General features: G+C 38.8%; 1 protein-coding gene across 4 annotated transcripts in view; it reads right to left on the bottom strand.

Moving 5' to 3' along the window:
• NIPBL (NIPBL cohesin loading factor) overlaps positions 1-19,590 on the bottom strand; it is a 305,455-nt gene that overhangs the window by 56,874 nt on the left and 228,991 nt on the right. For all 4 annotated transcript variants that reach the window (XM_075066914.1, XM_075066915.1, XM_075066916.1 and 1 more), the window contains 8 exons: positions 16,825-17,056; positions 13,981-14,132; positions 13,427-13,507; positions 11,034-11,134; positions 4,352-4,490; positions 4,079-4,161; positions 2,379-2,511; positions 466-609 (listed from right to left, as the gene is read on the bottom strand). In XM_075066914.1, the coding sequence (XP_074923015.1) occupies positions 466-609; positions 2,379-2,511; positions 4,079-4,161; positions 4,352-4,490; positions 11,034-11,134; positions 13,427-13,507; positions 13,981-14,132; positions 16,825-17,056 (1,065 nt within the window). The remainder of the gene's footprint in view (positions 1-465; positions 610-2,378; positions 2,512-4,078; positions 4,162-4,351; positions 4,491-11,033; positions 11,135-13,426; positions 13,508-13,980; positions 14,133-16,824; positions 17,057-19,590) is intronic.

Here is a 19,590-nt window from a genome sequence, read left to right as displayed (position 1 = left end):
GACACGGGCGGTAAGAAGGAACTGAGGAGCGGTTGGGTCGGCAGGGGTATATATCAGGCACCATAGTGGCGCCACTCCAGGGGGCGACCTGCCGGCCCACCGAGTGTTGCTAGGGTAAAAGTTTCTCCGACGAACGTGCACGCGGCGCGCGCACACCTAACTGGAATGGATATGAGCAAGCACTCGAAGAAGAATCCTTACTATTGAAAATCATGTGTGAGGCTGAAAGAATCCAGTCTTGATTCTCAAAATCCAGGATGAGTTTATTGGGCTGGTAGTTAGAAAAGACATTTTTATTTATAATCTGAGTACATCTGATGAACTCTTTAAGAGATAATAACGATGGACTCCTCAAATGGCACTTTTACATGACGACTTTTCAGAGCAGAATAGCACTTCAGACATTTTTAATGTCTCCATCTGTATTGTTATCTAGGCACCAAATCATATGGATCTTATATATACCTGTTTTAAGATTCGAGCTATGGATCCTTGATCCATTTTGCTAGTGACTGCATCTTTCCTCAATCTTGCAGCTACAGTTCCAAGATAATCAAGTGATGCCACTCTCAAAGCCATCTCTGTAGACTTGTTACTGAACTGATGAACCTAACAAAAGCAGGATAAAATGTTATCTATTCATTACTGTACCTGCAGTGTTTTTCATAATATACTATTTGATCTTACTCTGAAATTCATCAACTAATAAACTGAATAAATTATATCATTTACAATGGCCACATATTTGTTTGAAGTGTTGCTGTAGATGTGTTAGTCCCAGGATAAGAGAGAGACAAGATAGTTGAGGTAATATATTTTATCAGACCAACTTCTGCTGATGGAAGATACAAGCTTTCAAGCTTCACAGGGCTCTTCTCTGGGAAAGAAAATCAGTGTGTCTGAGCTAAATACAAGTTGGGACAGATTGTTAAGCATAACGAGTTAATACATGTTGTGGCAGACAATTTAAAATGAAGCGGGCAATTGAGGATTAGCAAGCAGAAACAAATTGTTGTAATGAGCCACAGAACCAGTGTCTCGGCTGAGTCCATGCTTTTAAGTATCTAGCAGATTTATGAATTTAAGTTACTAAAGATATAATAATAAATTATATTACCTCACTATCTTGTCTCTCTCATAACCACATACATAATATTTTAATATTAATATCAAATTCATTTCCTTCACCATTGGGCCCTCCCTGCAAAAAATACTGAGATTATTTTTTTTTAAAAAAATGGTCCTTCTTATCAAACTAACTAGAGAGGATCCATCTTGTACAGTGGATTTGATTAGAAGTATCATTTAAAAAAAAAATCAAAAAAAATCTCAGGAGTATTTTTTGCAGGGAGGGATCCAGTGGTGAAGAAAATGAATTTTTATATATATATGAATGAAATGTGTGCATGTTTATATTATACTTATGTAATCTACCTGCCATATGTACACCAGTGAACTGCAAGCTACTATCTAGCTGGATTAATCAGGGCCATGATCATAAATTATTTGTGTTATTGTCCAGAAACAAGCCCAAATTACTGCTTTAGTCTCATAACAAATGTTTGCCAGTATTACTTATCACAGAGACTTATGAATTTCAAATATTCTATATCAACTAAAGTGTTTAATTTATTTGAATCATAGCACTCTCTAAGTTAATGTTTATACTTGCAAGAAGACTAAACTACTGAATAATATTTTTGTGCTAAATGAGCAGTCTAGAGAAGCTATCATATATGAGTATCTGCAGATGTTAGTGGGTTTTATCCAATATGAGTCTATACAGCTATTGGGTGTTATGGACTAGAATTTTTATGTGAAAAATATCCCCCACAGAAGGATACAAGTGACCTCCACTGAGCAACATAGTCCATGGTATCACTTTTTTTCAAATTACTTACCAAATACAACAATTTTCCAAACTAAACTTCACTATCTGTATGCTATTCAGTATATTATATAATATCATGATATACATAAGCAGAAAGTTCTTAAATGAAGCATGAAAATTATATATTACAAACAAACATTTAAATATTAATAAAAGATTATGTCAAAATAAACAAGTTTTCATTATGATGATAAGGAATCATCATCATGGCAAATCCCAAAAGGACATAGCTGGCTTGTAGACTGAGCAGTGCCATATCAATCTTCAGCGAGGTCCTTCCACCGTCTGGCTGGCTGATTAGCCTCTGTCCATCACTGCCACTCTTATTATGGCAAAGCCAGAAAACTCATGCGGCATTAGATCTGATCATTCTACTATCACCAGATCTTTTACCTCGGGACAGCTTTTTGAGAAGATGGCTAAATTTAATAAGAATGTGCAGCACTTTACATCACTATGATACATTGGAAATACTGTGGTCTCTTACCAACAACCTTCCTAATAGGCTAAGTAACAGCTCAGCAGCAGGCCATTCTGGCTTGTTGACCGTGGAAAGAAGATCTTGAACAAAGTTCTCAAACAGCGGCCTATAATCCTCTTCTCCTTGTTTACTACCACATCTGTTTAAAGGAAAACAATGAAAATGTTATATAATAATCATGTACTAAAAAGAGTCAACTTTTTTGTTATTTGTTCTAAAGTACAAAAACGTGTATTTCTAAAACTAGATAGGCCTGAATTATCATCAGAAAGAATCATCCTAATTTAGCTATGTTTTTCAGCAATACATCCTATAAAGAACAGAGAGTAAATGCAGCTAAAATTTCATATTAAAAAGTAGGACAAATGAGGGCAGCCCTTTCAATACTCCACATTACAATGAAAGAGACCTAGGATTCGTTCCCTGGTCCAGTCTCTTATTTCTTTATCTAGCATTGGTTTCAACTACTGGAGACAGGTTTTTTAGTACGTTATGGGGGTATTATAACAATTTTACAGACTTTTCAGATAATGACTACAAATTCTACATGTGTGCTCTCATCTCCCCTCCAAGGGTAAGAAAAAAGGCCTCAGTCTATTTTGGAGAATTTGGTACTCTAGCATCTAAAATGAATGTATGTTGAATGGATGAGATAAGCCTGAAGATCTTGATTCTATCTGTAGGATGAATACATTAGATATAATAGGGTTTCAAGTCTGCATACAGAGAATAAATCAGGTTCCCTAGTTCATAGTGGAATAGTGCATTGAGAAGGTATTCTCTCTTAACTCAGTCTCTGGCCTTAATATAAAGGGTGATATAAAGTCTGGGTATCTCTGGTCCATAAACAGCAGGAGCAGTGGAGAAAGATCAAATCAGAGCCTGGCATGTGATGATTTGGTAGTGTTTCAGAGGTATGTAGTTTAATAAAAAAAAAAAAGGAGGTTAATTTCTTTAAAACTAATTCTGATTAGTTGTTATGGCAGTATAGTATACCTTAAATACTTAATCCATAAATCATGTTCTTCTTTCATATTACTGGTGACTAGTGCAACACCCTTGGTGAAAGCTGAAATTTTCCACTTCGTATTATGTGGTATAAGCTATCGCATGTAGATTCTCATGTGTGTAAACAGCTCCCTGCAGAATTTATGGTGTATAAAAAGTTCTGTGCATAGAGCTACCTGTCATGGAATTTTAAACTACTTGCAAGTTTCTTTAACTGGAGCGATCTGTCATATGAAAGTAACTTAATTTTTCCAGATTTTCTGCAAAATGTATAAGCTTGAACTACACTTCAGGTGCTTGCAATTTTGCAATTGCAGGTTGCAGACTTCATACATTTTACAAGATTTGTGAAGAAACCTTAGTGACTATCAAGACTTGCTGAACCTCTAAGGAGTTCAAAATTCATAGCTCCATGCAATAGTTCTCAGCGGGTCTTAATGAATAAAACAAATGTGAGTTTTCTTTTTAAAACAGAACTTCACAAAAAAAGTATTCATAAAATGAAAAATCTCTTTTTACAATGTCCTACATTTAAAAATACCATGTCAAATTCAAACTCCAATTTTTGCCACAAAAATTTCTATTGATTAAAATTTTAGAACTTTAAGGAGTGCCAAATGAGAGTCTATAAGGGAGTTAAAATTGTAATTATGAACCACAAACATCAAAACACAACTAAAGAGTATGATAACACTTACTTCTTAAGGAAAATGGAAAGGAAGTTTTGTGCTGTTCTCATGGCTGTTTCATATGAGTTAGTAATAAGGACATCTTGATCCACCTAAAAATAATAGCAAAATTCATTTGTTGAATGTACAATATATGAAAACATGACCCTCCAACCCAACATTTTCAGTACATCATGTATGCAGGACACACACATTAACACTGCTCCATGGGCTGGACCAGTGTCACAGAACAAGTACGTATGCACACTCCTATATGAAATAGTTTCATCTAAAGGGTCTTACTTTTTTGTTTGACTCCTCTTCTGAATTAGAATCCTTCTCCACTGATGGCAAGTGCACAACACACTGAATAAGCTGTAGAACCAGTGCAGTTACCATCTGAATATACATAGGCTCTCCATCAGTATCACTACTGTTTAACCTGTTGGAGAAAACAAACAGTATATCATTATAGTTAAGAGGCACAATACAAAGGACTTTTAACCCTAACTCCTACCTACCTACATTATTAAAACCTGATAAGTCAAGTTCTCTGGGTTCTAAATGAGTACCTACAGCTTTACCAACTATTCCACTGTAAAGGGAAAAAACAAAATACCATTCTTGTGAGATCCATAGAAAATTCATTTTATCCTATATAGATTATTGTACAACCCTCTTCTCAGTAGTATGTGAGGTGTTTTCCATAGTGCATTAAGTACTCAAAATGTTTTGTACTCATTATGCTGACTCCAAAGCAAAAGCCTAAATTATTCTCAGATCTATGACATTATTAGATAATGAAGGTACATAGGTGTGCGCATGCCGTGTGCACAGTCGTCGGAAAGATTTTCCCTTAGTGGTACTCATCGGGTTGACTGTGGAGCCCCCTGGAGTCGTGCTTTCATGGGGGTGTACGTAGGTCCCTGCCAACCCGCCACCTCTTCAGTTCCTTCTTGCCAGATACTCTGGCAGAAGGGAGGCAGGTGGGTCTTGGAAAGAACATGAAAAACACATCTCAAAAAACAATAGTTACGTGAGGTAGGTAACTGTTTTTTCTTCGAGTGCTTGCTCATGTCAATTCCAGGTAGGTGACTCCTAAGACTTACCTAGGTGTAGGGTCAGAGCTCATGGAATTTCTGACTGTAGCACTGCTCTCCCAAAAGCTGTACCCACTTTGGACTGCTGTGTAATGGCGTAGTGCAATGAAAAGGTGTGGATCGATGACCATGTCACTGCCCTGCAGATGTCCTGGATAGGAACTTGTGCCAGGAATGCTGCTGAGGGTGCTTGCGCTCTTGCTGAGTGTGCTGTCAGCAGTTGGTCAGGTATCTTTGCCAAGTCATAGCACACCTGGATACAAGACATGATCCAAGAAGAGATCCTTTGGGACGAGACTGGAAGTCTCTTCATATGCTCCATAATTGCAATGAATAGTTGTGTTGATTTTTGAAATGGCTTCATTCTTTCAATGCAGAAGGTTAATGCTCGTCTGACATGCAGGGAGTGGAGCATTCATTTCCTGTTGCTAGCATGTGGCTTAGGAAAGAACACAGGAAGAAGAATGTCTTGATTTGCAGGGAACTGAGAAACTACCTTTGGAAGATAAGCCTTTGGAAGCCGGGTGCAGCCACAACTGTACCTTGTCCTTATAGAAGACTGTGTACGGGGGCTCTGAGGTTAAGGCCTTCAGCTCTTACACCCTCCTAATGGAACATATAGCAACCAAGAACACTACTTTCCAGGAAAGGTAGAGGAGGGAGCACTTCTGCACACACCGCTTGTGGGTTGAGCCACCACCTGAAGAACTCAATAACTGGGGGGTGACTGTGATTAATTTGTCTAGGCGGTCTCAATTCAGCCTGTACACAGAGGCTAGCCAAACCTGATGGGGATGGAGCAGAGGTCTGGCATGCTGTACTACACACATACAAGCAGCCATATGTTCAGCAGCTTCAGGCAATTTCGTATCATAGTGGTGGGGTATTGCCCGAGTTCCTCTATGACGACACCCACGGTGAGAAAGCAAGTTTCTGGAAGGAATGCCCAGCTTGACTCTGCAGAGTCCAAGAGCGATACGATTAACTTTATTCTCCGAATCAAGGTTAGGGTTGACTTTGTTACATACAGTATGAGGTCAAGTCTGTGGAATGTCATCTGCACTAGGCTTACCTGGACCTTCACTTGGGCTCTGGAGGAGTCTTTGATTGGCCAGTTGTCAAGGTTCAGGAATACTTGCACTTGCCATTCCTGCAGGAAGGCTGCCACAACAAATATACAATTGGTGAACACCCAACAGGCTGCTGAGAGGCTGAAAGGGAGAATCGTAAACTGATAGTGAGTGTTGTTGACCACAAAGTGGAGGACTAACTCTGGGACTGGATTATGACACATGAACATACGCATCCTTCAGATCAAGGGCGGCGTACCAGTCCCCCAGATCCAGGGAGGGGATAACGGAAGCCAGGGAAACCATGCGGAACTTTATCTTCTTTATTAATTTGTTGAGTTTTTGCAGGTCTAGAATAGGTTTGAGCCCACTCCTGGCCTTCCGGATTAGGAAATACAGGAAACAGAATCCCCTGCCCTTCAATTCTAAAGGGACCTCCTCTACCGCCCCGAGTTGTAGGAAAGTCTGCACCTCCTACATAAAAAGTTGCTCGTGAGAACGATCCCTGAAGAGGGATGGGGAAGGAGGATGAGAAGGTATGAGGGAACAGAATATCCCAATTCTACTGTGCTCAAGACCCACTAGCCTGAGGTGATTTGTGCCCAGGCATGGTAGAAATGGGACAGAGGATTCATAAAGGGAGGGAAAGGATCTGGGATCTGACCTGGTGCATCACCCCTTGGTGCACCTTCAAAAGTTTGGCTTGGAGGCTGGAGATTGCTTTGTTGAGCCCTGGCTCTGGATTAGAGAATGAGAACAGTTTGTTACTCTTGCCCAGTTTCCTGTTATAGGACGAGCTGGGTAGAATCAAGGAGCAGGCTTAAAATGCTTTCTTCAGTGGGGTGGTGTATAAAGCCCCAGACACTTCAAAGTTGCTCTTGAATCCTTTAGGTTGTGGGGCTTAATGTCTGTTTGCTCCGAAAAGAGCTCTGTAGTCAAATCGCAAGTCCTGAATAGTCTGCTGGACCTCGGGTGGGAGTTCCAACACCTGAAGCTATGAGCTCTTTCTCGTGGCTATGGTTGTTGCCATGGTATGTGTTGCCAAGTCCACTGAATCTCAGGAGGCCTGTAAGGACGTCCTCAGAATGACCTTGCCTTCCTCGAGGACTGCAGCAAACTCCACACAGGGGTCCATAGGCGCGAACTCCATGAGGAGTAATTTCAGCCTAAAGTCCCTTTCCTTCTTAGTCCTTGGGTGGCAGCTCCTACAGATTTTGCACTTCTCAATCTGATGGCTTCCCCCAAATACTTTAAACAGGAGTCATCTGGGTCTCCCTTTGGGATAGGCTCCAGACAGGACTTGCATGGCTTAAACACTTGAGACCGAGGCATGCCACAGTCCCCAGGAGGTGAAATTCCCAACTGAAACTTATCTCACTAGCTAGAACTATTTGAACTACTACTAAGTTTTAAACTATTTACAGATACAACTATAAGAAGTCCACTAGAGGATTGCTTGCCACAGCAAGAAAAGAGCTACTCCAATGACCGTCACTGGCGGTAAGAAGGACCTGAAGAGGCAGCAGGCCGGCAGGAACCTATATACACCACCATGAAGGAACGACTCCCTGGGGCTCCACAGCCATCCAGACGGGTACTGCTAGGGGGAAAACTTTTTGACGACTGTGCATGCGGCGCATGCATACCTACTTGGAATTGACATGAGCAAGCACTCGAAGGAGAATAATATTTTTTGTTTTACAGTGTCTTTCTTTTTACACTCTTAAAACACTTGATATGTAACAGTATGTAAGGAATACTACTCTAAGAAAACTAAGCCAACCATTATATGTCAACATTCTTTTAAAGAAGAATTTTCAGCATCAGGAAAAACTGAAACTATTGTATCTTAATTAAAAACTTAAACTCCCTTGAAGTAGCAAGGAAATTTAGCAGATAATGCTTACTGTTTAATCAAAGATTATTCCCTCTACTCTTCCCTCTTTTTATACTACACAGCATTTAAATTATAATGCTGAATACGTGACATTAGCATTTCCTATGACAGACGTCAAACACAGGATTATGACTTCAGGAGCAATTAGACATATTGGGTAAAAGAGGAAGCTCTTGTATAACACACAGCTGAACTGGTACAGCCACGCAGGGGTAATTTAAACCTCTCTAAGATTTAGGGTTGTCTACATGGGGTAGTTTTCGCAGAACATATTTTGCATATAATCTTAGGCGGAATAACTCACACAAAATAATGCGCCCATGCAACAAGCTTTAACCTACTTTGGTTTGAATCAGTATGTCCACATGGCACTGAGTTTTTTCAAAATAAGCACACAGCATTTTGGACAGATAGCCCATGGTGCATTGTCCTGCTTCTGGGTTCTGTGCATTCTGAGATTATTGTCATGGTATATTGTGTGATACCTACCAGAAATAACTGCAATTCTGAGACTTGAGAGTGAAACTAGCAAATTCCCATGATTTATCTGTCTTTTGCAATTTAGTGAAATTCTCAGATTACTGTCATGTGGGAAATACTGCTGCAAATAGTGATCTTCAGTCATAAATATGAAGAGGCTAATGCACTTGCATTTGTGGTCATGCAGCCAGATGACTTTTGAAGTCAGCTGCCAGACTGATTTGGATAGAAGAAAAAGATGAAATTGAGCAGCTACTAGAGGATTAACTTTTCCTGGAGCAGCTTCACCTGATGGAGTACCATTTCTGGGCCAGGGAAACTAGCACTAACTGGTTGGAAAGGATAGTACTCCAAACCCAGGATGACAGCAGAATTTCTGGATGACAAAGGCTACTTTCTTAGTGATCTGTTCAGAGCTCACCCCAGAGTTCCAGCAGCAGCACACCACTATGACACGCCTCTTCAGCATGGAGAAACATTTGACCATTGCCATTGAACATTAGCAATCAGGAGTGGCAATTGGTCAGCAGCTAACCAGTTTGGTGCTGATAGATCAACCGTCCAGACTGTTGTCATGGAGGCATGCTCTGCAATAAAGCTTGGGAATACACAATTTATTGATAGATTTGCAGGGCAGGGGGTTCCTAATTTGTACTGGGGCTATTGATGGGACCTCACATACCCATTCTTTGCCCCTGTTCCAGGACTCAGAGTTCATCAACAGAAAGGGCTATTTCTCTATGGTGCTCCATGGCCTGTCTGGTCACTGTGAAAGGTTCACCAATATCAATGTAGGGTGGCCTGGAAAGGTCAGTGGTGGCTCAGGCTAACTTCCCAAGTCCACGCCCACCCAGCCCCCCAGGTCTGAGTTTGACCGAGCTGACCGAGCTTCTACCCATATAATAATATCCACATTGCTTTTTTAGTGAGCTTACTTGAACAGGGGCAGTGCAAGTCTCTCTACCCGTGCTGGAAATCACACCTCCCAGCTACAGTGGAGACGTACGCTTACTGGACACTGGATAACAGAAAGGATCTCTAATTATATCCCGAGTAGCTACAGAATGACAGTGTGCATTTGAAAGGCTGAGTGGGAGATGGAGGTGTTTTATAACAAGACTGGAAGCTGCTGAGCAATATCTGCCTTGTGTTATAACTGATTTCTTTTACACATCTGTGAGAGAAAGGAAAAGAGCCTCACTGATGAGTACAATAAAGAGGCACAGAGACTGTTGGAATGTTATAAACAGTCAGAGAGGCTGCCTATTCAAATTGCAGCAAATCATCAGGACCAAAGGGTGACGGATGTCTTGTGCTCCTACTTTGAGACTAGAAGTTTAAATGTTGACATGAAATATCATTAGATAATATTTTCAGTCGTTGTATAAGGATTTTATTAAATGCAAGAAATTATGCCTTTTAAAGCTATGTGCAATGATTTCATGAGGAGACTTTTATGAAGTTTACGGCTATTATGGGATGATCTCACCTGTACTGCACCCCTTAGTTCCAGGACACAACACTCCAGGGTTTCTTCCACTCCAGGACTCTCTGTAGGCTGTCTGCCTTCACGCACTACTCAGTCCTCTGACTGGTAAGTGGCTAGTTTAGATTCCTTCTGAGGTAACTAAAGGTCACCAGTGAAACAACTTATCTTCTCAGCCCTGTGCTCAACCCCTTCCTGAGTTCCATTGCCTTTCCTTGGCTCTGTTATCAAGCACTGCCCCACTCAGCTTGCATCTTCCTAAAGACTCTAGCCTCCAGCAGTCTTTTGAACTTGGATCTTTCACAGGAGCCTGCCTGTCGGAACTCTCTCAGCCTATTTATAAGCCTAGGTCTCTCAAGATATCTCCCAATCCTTCTTTAGTCCTGTCCTCTTCGGCTGAAAAATAACTACCTATTTACCACATAGATGAAGTGAATGTGACTAACTGGGCCTTTAACTCTTCCTAGTCCAAGATGGAGTTCTACCATCATATTAGCATAAGGTTAAATGGCTCCATATAGCCAGCTTCCGAAAAATTTCCTGCTTGAAACTTCTATTTGCATACCTTCATTTAGTCTCACTTATATTTCTAGCTAGGTACCTAATTACATATTTGTGTGTCTATTTGTTACTGTCCTTTTGAACATCACAAATAGTCAAAAACCAAGTACAGATATGTGCAACACAAGTAGAGGAAATGCAGATAATTACTATGCACCCAGACTGCTTGTCCTATAACTATTCCACTTTTGTTCCCATTGTAAAAGCTCTTTTAGGAACAGATAAATGATATTTATACAATTATTTGTTTGATCTCATTAAGAAATTAATGCAACTTGTAGAACTGTAGGTTTTTAAAACTATCATTAATAAACCATGTAAAATCTAAATCCCTACATTATATACTGAAAATTATATTCTGTAGAAGTTAGCCATCCGTGTCAGACATTACCTGAAGTTTCTCAAACTTCTTTTGCTGGTTGGTAGTCTTGCAAGTGAAGTGAAAATTTCCTCCAGAATCAACTGCCTATGTTTTTCATACCGCGAGAACACCTGTTAGCAGTTACAGGATTCAAATATATATGTGTGTGGGTATAAAAATAATGGTTAAGTTTTACAGAAAACCAAAATAGCATATTACCATTTTTTTCAAAACCAACAGCTTTCCATATTTGTATTCATTACAATATTCACAACTTGTTTTTTATATTTTCAAGTGACAGACAGGTATCAGAGTAACATACTGTTTTTTCAGTGCATGGGGGTGGGCAGTTCTGCTTAGCTATTCTTTTGTTTAGACAGACTGATTTTAAAAACATCAAACATATTGCCTCTGCAAAGGCTGAAGATATAGTATGAAACAAACTTGCTTCTTAAACTGCAAGCTTTCTGAGAGGGTTTTTCTGTTTTCAAAACGTAACGGTCCTTAAAATTTTATTTTCCTGTGAATCACTTTGCAACATGGATTCCCCTCCACCCACATTTTCCAAAGAAAACCATTCCACATATCCTTTTTATCTGGATAACTGCTATTCCTAGCTCTGCATCTTATACCAATGCACAGCTCCAGAAACTATAGTGATTGGGGGGGGGGGGGGGGATGAAATAAACCTGGAAAATACATTAAGGAAAAGCATATTGCTAAGGTTCCTTTGAGAAGAGGACAGGAGACAGTGAAGGTTTATTTTTTTCTTAATATTACTATTAAAAACTAAAAAGTGCACCACTTTAGAAAAAATCAGAGATAGAGCTTTGATTTTCATTCTGTGATCATATTATTGATTGTTGAGAAAGCCAAAAGAGCTCCTGTATGATAGAAAGCATAGCTCTTAAGAAATCAAACTGTGGTTTGAAACTAGCACAAAAATTAACTTTGCATTATAATCTAATTATTCTAATCTATATGAGTTAGAATTTATCAGCGTCCAAACATGTTTATGACTATGGTTGTCAAAAAAATGGTGAAAAATATAGAGATGGAATATGTATTTTTATCTCACGACGTGAATTTACTATGCGTACAAGATTTTACAAAAAGGATCAGGTCATTAACCAGAAATGTGGGGGGAAGGGAGGGAAGAATCCTACTTTTCCAAGATTGCTATTCTATGTAAAATTCAAGGTAACTCAGAAGCAAAGTGGTAGCCATCTTTAAATTTCTTTGCTTTTGCTACTTTAAGAGTATTAACTTTATTTTTAGTATATATTTTATAACTATTTTATTAACATACATTTATTTTTAATGGAAAATATTATTGATATTGTTCAGTCTAAATACAGACTTTACAACCTACAAAGTAAACTGCATGCAGGGTTGGTGAAGATAACTAAGGATTTGTTCACACTGGGACATACTGTGGAATAGGTAATCCAGTGGATTAAGATAAATCACAAAAGGTGATATAGTGCAGAATACCAGAGTCCACATGGAGAATTATTGTGAAAAACTATTGTGCTTTAAGTTTACACCCTATCTTATTTCACAATAGATTCCCCGAGTCATTATGCTGGAGAACGGGAAATAACAGAGAGCAAGGTCTGGAAAAAAAAAAAAATGGGTTTTCCAAGTTCATATAAACATTCACGTGATTTAATTTAAACCAAAAAAGTGAAAAAAACAAAACAGCTATGTAAATAAAATTGGATACATGCTTTTTTCTGCTGCGTTGACCTTGCTTAAACTGTGTGTGTTTGGAATGAGGTAAGAGTCACAATCCAACCAGAGCTATGGTTTTAAGTCCAGTTCTATTCCGAAATATCACTACAAAAATGGTACCTTTTCACTCAACAGATCTACATCTGTATAGTCAGTTACTTCTGATTACATTAAAATATCAAAGATAATAGTGAAATGAGGATATCATAGATTTTTCTGTAAATTCAAGGACAAAATAAAGAAGAGAAAGAAACAACATACAGGGTTTGCTGTGAACACAGTGTAGGAAGTTCTACTTATTTGGGATAATTCTCTTAAAAACTCTAAGTATAAAATTATTTGAATACAATATTTGGGGAGGGCAAAACTGTTTGCAATCCTTTTAGTTATAATATTGCATACCTGAAGTTTTCTTTTAACTATTTGATTTTAGTGGGAATGTCCCATTTGATTTCTTGCCATAAACTAATCTACAAATCAAAGAGGGTCAATTAAATTAAATTTTGTTCCTACATTGTGATGTCAAAAATATACAACGTGCAGAATAAAATGAGTTCAAAATTCAAATTCTTTACTAGAATGGAAAAAATGTGCACTGGTAGGGACATGAAATTGATGAACTTATGTCTCCTTCCATGTGTATGTTTTATTTTTAAACAGCAATATCACTAGGTTAAAAAAGTACTCACTGCAGTCACTAGTTTGATGGCGCATAACTGGAGCTCACTGACATTTTCTACAAAAAAAGGGGTTATTCCCATTGAGGATATCTGTCAAAATGAGGAAATGACAGTAAATACATATTCTTTCCACTAAAGTGATACGTAAGCTCTTTAACATAAGAGAGCATAATTAAAGACATTCACTGCTTCACAGGTATATCTTGTTTGCTATTTGTAAAATGACGTTACATTTTTAATTTTAATTTTATAATGAATCCACTAAAGACTTACAATCTAAATATTACACGTATCTTTCTCTGTTTAGATAACTACTTTAACAGTGTTATTAAAATATTAAACTTTTTTTAAAATTACACATTTTAAGATCACTAGCAAGACAGTTAAAATAATGAAGTTACAATACTATGACTATAGAAGTCATTCTGAAAATTTCCTCATCCACTGATTAGATTAAATGTAAACCAAACAAAAATGTTATTGCCAAGGTAGTCAAACTTCAGAATCGCTTTGGAAAAAAAAACAAAAACCTCTCAAATGAAAATTCTTTTGATGAAACTTACCTGAAGAATAGTTGTGTCAGTAAGGAGCTGAATTTCCAGCAATTCTGCCAAACTGCTAACAACGTCACATACTTTGTTATACAGCATCACTATTACCCTCTGCTTGTGGGTGGAACATTTGGCACGCTTTGCTTTTGAACTTAACACACCTCCTAGAAAATAAAATTAAATAGAATGATTCATCTACAAGCCTTTCAATTACATTTGAGACAACATTAAGAACAAGATGATTTTTTTTTTTGAGAAAAAGTACTTTATAATTTTTGTTAGCACAAAATGCTGATAGAAAAGTAATCTCTTTTTAACAGCACTAATTTGGAAAAACAAGATTTGTTATTGCAGACCATTTTTAAATAATTTTTGTGAATTGTTGGGCCAAGATTTTCAATATGGTACTTACTGTTAGTCTCCTACATCCATATATTATTAGAGCTGGTTGAATTTCTTATAGAAAATTGCCTTTTCACAAAATTGAAATTTACCACACAAAAATTTGAATTTTACCAAAGAATTTTTATTGCGGGCTGGAAAAATTGAAATAATTGCTCCTTGGCTGCCTGCCTTGAAGGGATTTGTCAATTCATTTTCTGAAGTGAAATTCATAAGAGCCTTCCAGGAGGACTGCCAAAACTGAATGCACTTTCTTTCTGCCTCCCCAACTATTAGCCGCCCCGCTGTCCCCCTAGTTTCAGCTGCCAGACAAGCAAAGAGCTGGGGCTCTCAATCCTTCCACCCACCTAGCTCTGGGGAGGCAGAGAGCCAGGGCGCTCATCCTTACCACTTCTCCTGTAGCTGTGCACACCAACTATCTTAAGCAAAGTAAGCTGTCATGGGATAAGAGGGAAGATCCTCTCATGGATCAATAACTGGCTAAAAGGTAGGAAACAAAGGGCAGGAATAAATAGTCAGTTTTCAGAATGGAGAGAGGTAAATAGTGGTGTCCCCCGGGGTCTGTAATGGGACCACTATTATTCAACATATTCATAAATTATCTGGAAAAAGGGGTAAACAATGAGGTGGAAAATTTGAAGATGACACAAAACTACTCAAGATAATTAAGTCTAAAGCAGGCTGCAAAGAGTTACAAAGGGATCTCACAAAACTGGGTGACTACGCAACAAAATGGCAGATGAAATTCAATGTTGATAAACATAAAGCAATGCACATTGGAAAACATAATCCCAACTTCATATGAAATGAAGGGGTCTAAATTAGCTGCTACCAATTGAGAAAAAGATCTTGAAGTTATTGTGGCTAGATCTCTGAAAATATCAACTCAATGTGCAATGGGAGTCAAAAAAGCAAACAGAATGCTGGGAATTATTAGGAAAGCGATAGATAAGACGACAGAAAACATCATATTGCTTCTGTTTATATCTATGGTACACCCACATCTTGAATAGTGTGTGTGGATGTGGTTGCCTCATCTCAAAAAAGATATTCTGGAATTGGAAAAGGTTCAGAAAAGGGAAACAAAAATTATTAGGGATATGGAACAGCTGCTATGTGAGGAGAGATTAATAAAACTGAGATTTTTCAGTTTAGAAAAGAGATGACTAAGGGGGATATGACAGAGGTTTATCAAATCAGGGCAGGTGCGGAGAAAGTGTTATTTACTACTTCTCAGAACACAAGAACTAGGGTGCCACCAAATGAAATTAATAGGCAGCACTTTTAAAACAGACAAAAGGAAGTATTTCTTCACACAATGCAGTCAACCTGTAGAACTCTTTGCCAGAGGATGTTGTGAAGACCAAGACTATAACAGGGTTCAAAAAAAGAACTAGATAAATTCATGGAGGATAGCTCCGTCAATGGCTATTAACCTCCAGGATGGGCAGGGATGACGTCCCTAGCTTCTGTTTGCCAGAAGCTGGGAATGGGTGACAGGGGATGGATCTCTTAATGATTACCTGTTCTGTTCATTCCCTCTGAAGCATCTGGCATTGGCCACTATCAGAAGACACAATACTGGGCTAGATGGACCTTTGATCTGACCCATTATGGCCGTTCTTATGTTGTTATCTACTTCTTTGGCTCCCAAAACTGTGGAGGAAGGTGTGGAGGCTGAGCAGCCAGACTCTTTGCTTCATAGGAAGTTTAAGTGAAGGGTAGGGGATGAGGCAGATGGATAGGCTCAGTGCCCCAGCTCTCTCTCCAGTAGCATAGTTGGAAAGCTCTCCTGAAACAGCATTCTTCTTGAAATACATTCCCATGAAAAAATTGTCACTTCTGACTGTTTGTCCCTATTCAGAACAATTCCCCCTCCCCCCCAAAAAATGCAAAAAAAATTGGCACAAAGGTATTTCCATTTTCTGGCCACTTATTATATCATGTACTTCAACAAACAGTCAGTGGTCAGTACTTTTGAAATCCAAGTTCCTCCTGATAATTGAAATAAATGGAAGCTGCTGGGTATTCAGGGACCCTGAACACCAGACCACTTATTTAGGCACATAATATATGAGTGTAAAAGTCTCATTTAAGGCACCAACTTCTAGTTAGTTAGGTCTTGCCACTGAAGTATGTATGGACCGTTCATGTCACACACCGTTTGGTTCAGAGGAGCATGGGTTTCATTTCCCCTGTCATTTTGGGCTACAATTTACCATCGTAAATGGCTATTTTCTCAAAATCATATGGAAGCAGTCAGTCATCCTTCTTTATTTAGAGGACACTGGAAACGGGTGTCTCAAGATTAAGTCTTGAATGTAGTGAATTGCATAACAACATCAAGAGATGTCAAGTTGTTTGCACATCACACTTAACAGAACTGGTCACGTTTAAAATCATATGCAGCATATTAGCTTACAAGCAATCTCATTTATTTATTAACATACTAACCACCATGAGGATCCACTCTGTAGACAGGATCATACTGAGGATAAAGTGTATTCTGCAAATGAAATTTAGTGTACTGAATAACTCTTTCTATTACATCCTCAATATACACAGCTTTAGGCATATTGGGTGATGTCATAATATTGATAGCGGTAAGACAAGCATCTGCAGACTTTGTGACTCTCTCCATAATCAGATCTCTCCACAATCTTTCCTCATCTTCAGTGTCATTATTCTACAAGGAAAAACAGAAAGTGTTATACATTTTCTAAAAAATCTGCATTAAGACAAAATTAATTCTGATTTTTCAAAGATACATATTATATTTCTGTATATTACAGGTTATCCTTGCTGAATAATATATACTGCAAAAGAAGATTATTTTATAAATATATATACTAAAATATTATATGACATTTATAATCTTATAAATGTAAAATGTATTTTGTTAACTGGCAAGCAGAATTTTTTTTGATATCTCCCTATACCAGAATGAGATATTAAGGACAAGTAATCACCTAAAGGCACAAAGAAAATGTTAATTATCCATGAAAAATATAATCTAACAGAAATTTCTACATTCATCAATAAAGTCTAAATTACTTCAAGTAAAATTTCTACTCATTGATCTAATAATTCTTTATTCTTTTAAGATGTACAGTACAATGTTGTGTTTTGTGAGGATGAAAACATTAAAGACAGTGACACACTGAGATCGATGGTAGAAAATGGCTGTATCAAATCTGGGTGTTATTTTTATATTCCTTGTGATTAGGCTCAACAGAATCTGATTTTAAAAAAACAAAACCAAACCACTCGATAATATCAATGTTTATTTTAAGCATATGTTTCAATTTTTATTTATTTAAATCTTCACAATTGTGCAAAATTATGGATTTTAAGTATTTTTTTACTTTTAGCTATATAAATTTTCAGAGTAGCAGGAAATTATGCGAGTTCTCAGACAATTATTATTTAATGACAGACACAGATTCAGAAAATTAAATCTTAATAATCATTAAAACACAAACCATCAACATCGCCTGTCAAAATATACTAAGTAAATATCCTTAAGTCAAATTCTCATAAATTCAGCATTGTTCTTATTGTCTGTAAATTTCAATTTCCACTGAAGGAAATACTTTTTCATCAGTTTGTGTCTGTGCAGTGAAATCTGTTTACCAACATTTAATAATAAAAACTAATCCTTCCAACTCTACCTATCACTGCTACTTTGATCAGTTTCAATTTCTACCACTGTATGTAACTAGTGCAGAAAAAGACTTCTATAAACCATGTGGAAATCATGAGGATTTTCCTGATCCCTTTTTTACTTCCATGCTCCCTGAAGTCTCAAGATTCCCCTTATCAGTCACCATCATTGTGTTGAGGACATGACTCATCAATAACTATGCCTCAAAACACACACAAAGGAATTGCTAAAGAATCATGAGAGAAACCACCTCTTTCCCAGAGGTTGAAAGTACAGCCTGTACAGCTCTTCTATCAACTACCAACTCAGACAAGCCTTCAGTATACTAGAGTAGGTCTTCATACCCACAAACACAGAGACAAAACCTTGGCAGTGAGTCTCAAAGCTTGGGTCAACTGACTCTGGCTCACAGAGCTCACGCTAGAAGGTTAAAAGTAACAGCACAGATGTTCCCAGTACTTTATCCTTGTAGAACACCATATAGGGTGGCTCTGACCTAAGTGTCCTGATCTCAGACACTCTGCAGGCGGACGTAATTGCCACCAGGAACGCAATCTTCCAGGAGAGAAGAGAAGAGAGCAGGAAGCCAGAGGTTCAAAAGCAGGCCCCATGAGCCTCAACAGTACAAATATTCAAATACCAGGGAGGGACAGGATCCCAGATGTGATGGTAAAGATGCTCCAGACCTTTCAAGAACCGGGCCATCATGTTGTGAGTGAAAACCAACCTGCCTTGGAATGGAGGGTGGAAAGCTGAAATAGGAGCCAGATGGACCCTGATCGATGACAAGACAAGCCCTGAAGCTTGAGGTGCAGAAGATAATCCAGGATCATCTGCAGTGAGGACTGCTCGGCCTGGACAAGCCCATCCAAAACCCAGCACATGAATCTTTTCCACTTCACACGGTAAGTTGCTCTGGTGGAGGGCTTTCTGCTACCCAGCATGACTTGTTACACATGAATTGAGCATTTCCGGTCTTCCGCATTCAGACTTGCAGCAGCCATGCTGTCAAGTGCAACGCCTCTAGGTTTGGGGGCAGCAGACAGCTGTGGCCCTGCGACAGCAGGTCTTGCCAGAGAGCGCCACAGCTTCCAAAAGGTCCAACAGCGTGCTGAATCAGTACTTACAAGGCCACTTGGGGACAATCAGGGTAACCTTCACCCTGTCCTGTCTGATCTTCATGAGGACTCTGTGGATCCACAGCACTGGCGGGAAGGCGTACATCACAGCTCCTGACCACAGAAGCAGGAAAGCATCTGACAGGATCCCACTATCCATCCCCTGGAGCAAACACCTGGCATTTCCTGTTCTGCTGGACATGAACAAGTCCACCTGGAGAGTCCCTCATTTTGGAAGATCATACTGGCTGCCTCTGGATAGAACAATCACTCGTGGCAAGATGAGAAGGTCCTGCTGAGGCGATCTACTAGCACATTCTTGGTCCTGGGCAGGTGTGCGCTTACCAGATTAATGGCATGTTGCACACAAAAGGCCCAAAGGCTGAGAGCTTCTTGGCAAAGAGCAGATGACCTGGCTCTGTCCTACCTGTTGATGTA

The sequence above is a fragment of the Chelonoidis abingdonii genome, chromosome 6 (genome assembly GCF_003597395.2).
Source record: "Chelonoidis abingdonii isolate Lonesome George chromosome 6, CheloAbing_2.0, whole genome shotgun sequence".
Taxonomy (NCBI): domain Eukaryota; kingdom Metazoa; phylum Chordata; order Testudines; family Testudinidae; genus Chelonoidis; species Chelonoidis abingdonii.
The sequence above is the reverse complement of the archived record's forward strand: the minus strand, read 5'-3'. Positions and strand labels throughout refer to the sequence as shown.